Source organism: Garra rufa, unplaced genomic scaffold (assembly GCF_049309525.1).
Source record: "Garra rufa unplaced genomic scaffold, GarRuf1.0 hap1_unplaced_001, whole genome shotgun sequence".
NCBI lineage: Eukaryota > Metazoa > Chordata > Actinopteri > Cypriniformes > Cyprinidae > Garra > Garra rufa.
The window spans coordinates 21,454,134-21,460,958 of NW_027394276.1; the positions used below are offsets into that span (position 1 = coordinate 21,454,134).

Consider the following 6,825-nt stretch of genomic DNA (forward strand, 5'->3'; position numbering starts at 1 on the left):
AGAAAGGAAGATTCTAGATCTGCACACTAAACCTAAACACATTTGCACACAAAAAAATTCTTTAAGTTTAAGAAAAAAATTGGTTTGAATTTTTTTTCTATCACTCTGAAATCCCTATTATGGAACCTTTATTTTCAAGAGTGTATTATTTTATATTGAGCTTATTTTTTATTGTGCAAAAACTAATTCTAATGTGCTTGAAACATGGACTTGGTGCAATTGCGATCCTGGACCACAAAACTAGTCATAAGGGTCCATTTTTTTAAATTGAAATTTATACATTATCTAAATTTTTAATAAATAAGCTTTTTTTTTGGTTAGGATATGACCATATTTTGGCTGAACTATTTGAAAATTGAGTGTGCAAGAAAAGTCTAAATATTGAGAAAATCACCTTTAAAGTTGTTAAAATGAAGTTCTTAGCAATGGATATCACTAATCAGTAATTACATTTTGATTTATTCATGCTAGAAAATTTACTAAATATCTTCATGTAACATGATTTTTACTTCATATTCTTAAAAAATCAATAATTTTGACCCATACAATGTATATTTGGCTATTGTTACAAATATACCCGTGCTATAAGACTTATTTAAGGTTTTGTGGTTCAGGGTCACAATTAGGCCTGTTTCATGTTTTTATTGACATAATAGGCAAACTATTATAATAATAATAACTACTATTTTTGTTCCCAATGATGCACTCTTAGAAACAAAAGGTACAAAAGCGGTCACTTGAGCAGTACTCTCTCAAAATGTACTAATAAGTACCATTTATATGCTAATACAGATAGCTTAGGTACTAATATGTACATTTAAGGTACCAATATGCACCTTTTAGGTGTAAATAAGTTCTTTTAAGTTTTTGTACCTTTTTTGTGTTTATATTAGGCTGCATTAGTAAAATGACAAGAATGTAGCATATACTATTTTATTGGCACTAATGGATAAAGAGCCTTTATACATCCACTGAACCCTTACATTGCTTAAATGTTTCTTTATAGTAGAAAAAAGTTATTTAGATTCTTTTAGATTATTAAAATATGACACTAGACCACAAAACCAGTTATAAGGGTCAATTTTTTGTATAAACGCTTTCCACTGATGTATGGTTTGTAAGGATTGGGCAATATTTGGCAACTAATTTGATGCAACTAATTTGAAAATCTGAAATCTATAAGGGTGCAAAAAAAAATACTGAATTTAAATTAAGTTCTTAGCAATGCATATTATTATGCAAAAAATATGTTTTGATATATTTACGGTAGGAAATCACTAAATATCTTCTTGGAACATGATCTTAATATCCTACAGATTTTTGGCATACATTTTAAACCCATAAAATGCATTTTTGGCTATTTCTACAAACATACCCATGCTAATTAATACTAGTTTTGTGGTCCAGAGTCACAAATGTATAAAAAAGGCTATTCTAAGAATGTTTTATCCTGCGAAAACCTCATTTGGAACCATTATTTTTGTGATTACGCTATATTCCGACATGCAAACACAAATATGTGCTCTAAACTTGAACTGGATTCTTTACCTTTTAAATAAGTGTCTAAAAAATAACATTCTGTTTGAAATGTTTATTGTTTACACTGCATTTACTGGCAATGATTAAAACATCAAAACTATTTATTAGATCACATATGTGGCCCTGGAGCACAAAACCAGTCTTACAAATAGCCAAAAATACATAGTATAGGACAAAATTATACATTTTTCTTTTATGCCAAAGAATCATTAGTATATTTTGTACATTTCCTATCATAAATATATTAAAACTTAATTTTTGATAAGTAATATGCATTGCTAAAAACTTCATTTGCACAACTTAAAAGGTGCTTTTCTCAATATTTGGATTTTTTGCACCCTAACAAATGGAAAGCTTATCGAAAGATGTACAAATCTTAATTTCAAAAAAATGCATGACTGGTTTTGTGCTCCAGGGTCACAAGTGTATAAAAAAAGTTATTTTAAGAATATTTTTTGCTGCGAAAACCTTATTTATTTTTATGATTATGCTATATTACGACATGCAAACACAAATACAATGTGCTCTAAAGTTGAACTGGAAACAATTTTTCTTTCATGCCAAACATTTCTTACGTAAATATGTCAAAACTTAATTTTTGATTAGTAATATGCATTGCTAAGAATTTCATTTGCACAACTTAAAAGGTGCTTTTCTCAATATTTGGATTTTTTTGCACCCTAACAAATGGAAAGCTTATGGAAAGATGATGTACAAATCTTAATTTCAAGAAATGTATGACTGGTTTTGTGCTCCAGGTCACATTTTGTTCACATGCACTATGAAACTCTATGTTGGTAGGGAGTGAGATGTGAAACACGCAGTACGCAGCGCGCAGTACGCAGAGCTCCGGTGTCTCGTGTGTTGCGTGAGAGCGCTGGCAGGGGTGGGCTCGCTCTTCGGGACAATCCTAAATCTGCTCGGTTAGTCACGCAAAGGCGGCAGCGGCTCTCTTTCTTGAGCACGAAGGTGCGGATTTTTGCGCTCTGAATGAACCGGATCTTTGGTGTTTGTAAATCATGCGATCGGTCAGTTCGACACCACGCAAACTCAGCCGCTTAATCCCGCTCCAGAGCCGCGAGTGACTCGCCTCTCTGACTGTAATCCGGTTCCTCGCGTGTGAACTGGGAGTTGCGACGCTTCTATATGACACACATTCCGCGTGAATCACGGCAACCGGCGCGACCGAGGCCAGTCTGGACGATGAAATCACACGTTACATGCGCAAATGTCGCCAAAAGTGCCATTTAGTATTAAGGAAATATATAACAACAGATCTAGTGTTAGTGGAGCACCTGTGCTTCCTCTTTCAGGACAAATAAACATATTGAGCCGAAGTTATGCAAACTAAAACATAAGCATTTATATCAAAAGAACTGATTCATGTATTTAAATGATATAAAGTTCTGGTAACACTTAAAGGCTTTATAAAGGTATTCATAATGTAATATTTGAAGGTTTGTTTGTCATGTTTCAATGCATTGTTGCATTGAAAAGGTGTAACAATGAGTATTATAATGTATTATAACCATGCTTATAATTATTCATGAGATCATACAGTGGATTATAAAGCAGAATTAATGCATGCAAAATATGTTATGCTGCATTATATTTGAAGGGTGTAAGTAAAGTGTTACCGGTTTGATTTGTAATTGCTCTTGAACACATTTTGATAAGTTTTGATAATTTATTTAAAATGCAAACAGTGAGGATTTTTAAAACTAAAATTCTACCTAAAGAGCAAATGCTCTTATTAAAAATTATTGAACAAAATGCAAATAGAAAATGCTTGATAATGCAAAAAATAAATAAATAAATAAATAAACAATATAATATATATTTATTGCCGCTTAAAAGATTGGGATCAGTAATATTTTTAATGCTTTTTAAAGGAGACTTGTCTGCTCAACAAGGCTGCATTTTTAAAATTAAAAATACAGGAAAAAATGTAATATTATGAAATGTTAATGCAATTTAAAATAGTGGTTTTCTATTTTAATATACTTTAAAATATAATTTATTCCTGTGATGCAAAGCTGAATTTTCAGCAGCGTTACTCCAGTCTTCAGTGTCAAATGATCCTTCAGAAATCATTATAATATTCTGATTTATTTAAGTCTTTACTATCCTTTTTTTATCAATTTAACACAATCTTGGTGAATAAAAGTATTCATTTCTTTTAAATAAACACTGTTATTTTCTACTTTTTTTTTGTTAAGGAATCCTAGGGGGAAATAAATGAAATGGAGTAATGATGCAGAAAATTCAGCTTTGTATTACAGGAATAAATTACATTTTAAAATATATTCACACAGAAAACAGTTATTTTTAATTTAAAATAATATTTCACAATATTACAGTTTTTTCTGTACTATTGATCAAATAAATACAGCCTTGATAAGCATAAGGAATGTCTTTAAAAACCATTAAAAATCTTTCTGAACCTAAACTTGTGCGCATAATATATATATATAACTTTTTATTAGATCACATATGTGGCCCTGGAGCACAAAACCAGTCTTACAAATAGCCAAAAATACATAGTATAGGTCAAAATTATACATTTTTCTTTTATGCCAAAGAATCATTAGTATATTTTGTACATTTTCTACCATAAATATATTAAAACTTAATTTTTGATAAGTAATATGCATTGCTAAAAACTTCATTTGCACAACTTAAAAGGTGCTTTTCTCAATATTTGGATTTTTTGCACCCTAACAAATGGAAAGCTTATGGAAAGATGATGTACAGATCTTAATTTAAAAAAATGCATGACTGGTTTTGTGCTCCAGGGTCACAAATGTATAAAAAAAAGTTATTTTAAGAATATTTTTTTGCTGTGAAAACCTTATTTATTTTATTTTATTACCTTATTTATTTTTATGATTCACTCAGAAACAAATGACAGCAGAGACTGAACTCGGCAAAACAGCATATAGATCTGAATGCTTAGGCAGTAATGTAGCATGAAGGGTTTGCGTGTGTTTGGAGCCGCTATGTCAGTGTCAAAGGACAAACTAAGAGAGCCTTCAGCAGTAAAACTTAAAGGAATCTGAGAAGATGAAAGAAGTCAAATGAGTGTGAAGCTTCATCACGCAACACTCCAGCACCTGCCGCACTCACCTTTAATGTGAACACATGTGTGTGTGTGTGTGTGTGTGTGTGTGTGTGTGTGTGTGTGTGTGTGTGTGAGTTATTTTGAAGAAGAACCCTGAGGAAGACAGATTTTATCTGCTTTAGAAAGATTAAGGGTACACACACACACACACACACACACACACACACACACACACACATGTTGGGTTTACATGTTTTATGGGGACATTCCATAGGCGTAATGGTTTTTATACTGTACAAACCGTATTTTCTATCGCCCTAACCCTACCCTACACCTAAACCTAGCCCTCACAGGAGAAACTTTTACTTCCTCAAAAAAACTCATTGTGCATGATTTATAAGCCTGTTTCCTCATGGAAACAAGGTCAAAATTTACTGGTATTCCTATCCTTGTGGGGACATTTGGTCCCCACAACGTGATGAATACCAGCACACACACACACACACACACACACACACACACACACACACACACACACACACACACACACACACACACCTACATCTACATCTACATTTACATCTCTATAAATATATATATATATTTATACATACAGTGCTGAGTAACTGATTATATCATTATTGCATGTTTAATGGTAAGTCTGATAATAAAAAAGAAATTAATTGAAATTAATACAAAATTTTAAAATTAATTTATTTAAATTTAATTCCATTTTTAATTTTTTTTATTTTAAAAGTAATCAAAAAAGTTAGGAAAACATTATAGTTTTCATGATGTAATTTGTAATTTGAATTTTTTTGTAATAAAATACATAAAATCTTACAGTATGAATGCAAGTGTGTGTGTGTGTGTGTGTGTGTGTGTGTGTGTGTATATATATATATATATATATATTCTGGAAAATTCTTTAGATTTAATCATTTTTAATGTCATATGAATGCATTCATACTGTAAGATAGTTATATATCAGGGTGTGTGTGTTGTTGACATTCTTCAGCCTATTTTTTTTAAATTAAAAATATGTCCAAGATTATGTAACCCGAATCAATTTCTCTTTACAGATGTCATGCAGTATTTACACTGTGTTCATGTGCGTGCACGAGTGTGTGAACGGGTCCAGCTCTTACCTGCAGGGTTCACTGCGAGGGCCGCCCACCCATCAGTGTCATGTTTGTGTCTTTGTGGGCAGGAGCAGTCCTGAATGGAGCGAGAGGTTTTGAAGTGTCATGTTTGAAGTACAGCAAGAGTAAACGACATACCGGCACGCAATCCAGAGCAGGAAGAGCTGATGCACCTGTAACTGCACACCTCCAAATTACCTGAAAGACACAATTGCATCCTAGTGCATGACAATATATCTGCAAAATCATCACTGCATCAAAATATAAACACTTGCATTCACAAAAACACGTTAGTATACTTCTAATGGCCTCATAAGTCTTTTCAAAGTGCTCATGCATTGTAAGTTAGCTGTGTTTGTCCTGAAAGTCCTGCTGAGTGCAGCTGTTCTTGTGTTTCCTGGAGAAATCGGCTCACACTCTCAGATGATTGAGGCAGGAGTCGGTGTGTCTGGCTGTGGACCTCGCGTGTGCCCTGAGCCGCCCGTCTTAATAGGATTAACAGCGGATAAAGGTCAAGAAACTTCATCCATACTCTCTGAAACACTTCACCTGAGGATGGCCTTCTGCTTCTCACCGGCTGGAAGGCATGGAGGTCAGAGGTCATGTACATTACTGTGACACGTCAAAAACGAACAAACATCACATCTGCTCTGAACAGTTGAGTACGACTGAAATATTACAATATCTTTATATACACATTGCCGTTCAGTAAGATTTTTAAGGGTTTGTAAAGACACTTCTTATGCTCATCGAGGCTGCATTCATTTTATTAAAAATACAGAAAAAATTTTAATATTATGAAATATTATTTCAATTTAAAATAACAGTTTTCTATAGGAATATATTTTAAAATGTAATTTATTCCTGTGATACAAAGCTGAATTTTCAGCATCAACTGCAGTCTTCAGTGTCACATGATCATTCAATGCTTCAAACCTTACTTTAGGTAAGTATTTAGTAAAGTAATGCATCACTTTTTCAAATTAGTAACACCGGTTACTTTTTCCCCTCATTTATTGATTAAAAGCTCTCCTGTCCCCATGATGAGAGAAATCAAGAGTAAGATGTTCCTTTAGTTCTAGA

At 32.7% G+C, this 6,825-nt stretch overlaps 1 protein-coding gene across 1 annotated transcript in view; it reads left to right on the forward strand.

The window, feature by feature from the left end:
* Window positions 1-6,360, forward strand: part of LOC141302369 (uncharacterized) — a 24,375-nt gene extending 18,015 nt beyond the window's left edge. The window contains exons 5-6 of the mRNA XM_073832414.1: window positions 5,683-5,790; window positions 6,088-6,360. Of these exons, the coding sequence (XP_073688515.1) occupies window positions 5,683-5,790; window positions 6,088-6,360 (381 nt within the window). The remainder of the gene's footprint in view (window positions 1-5,682; window positions 5,791-6,087) is intronic.
* The last annotated feature ends 465 nt before the right edge of the window (window positions 6,361-6,825 follow it).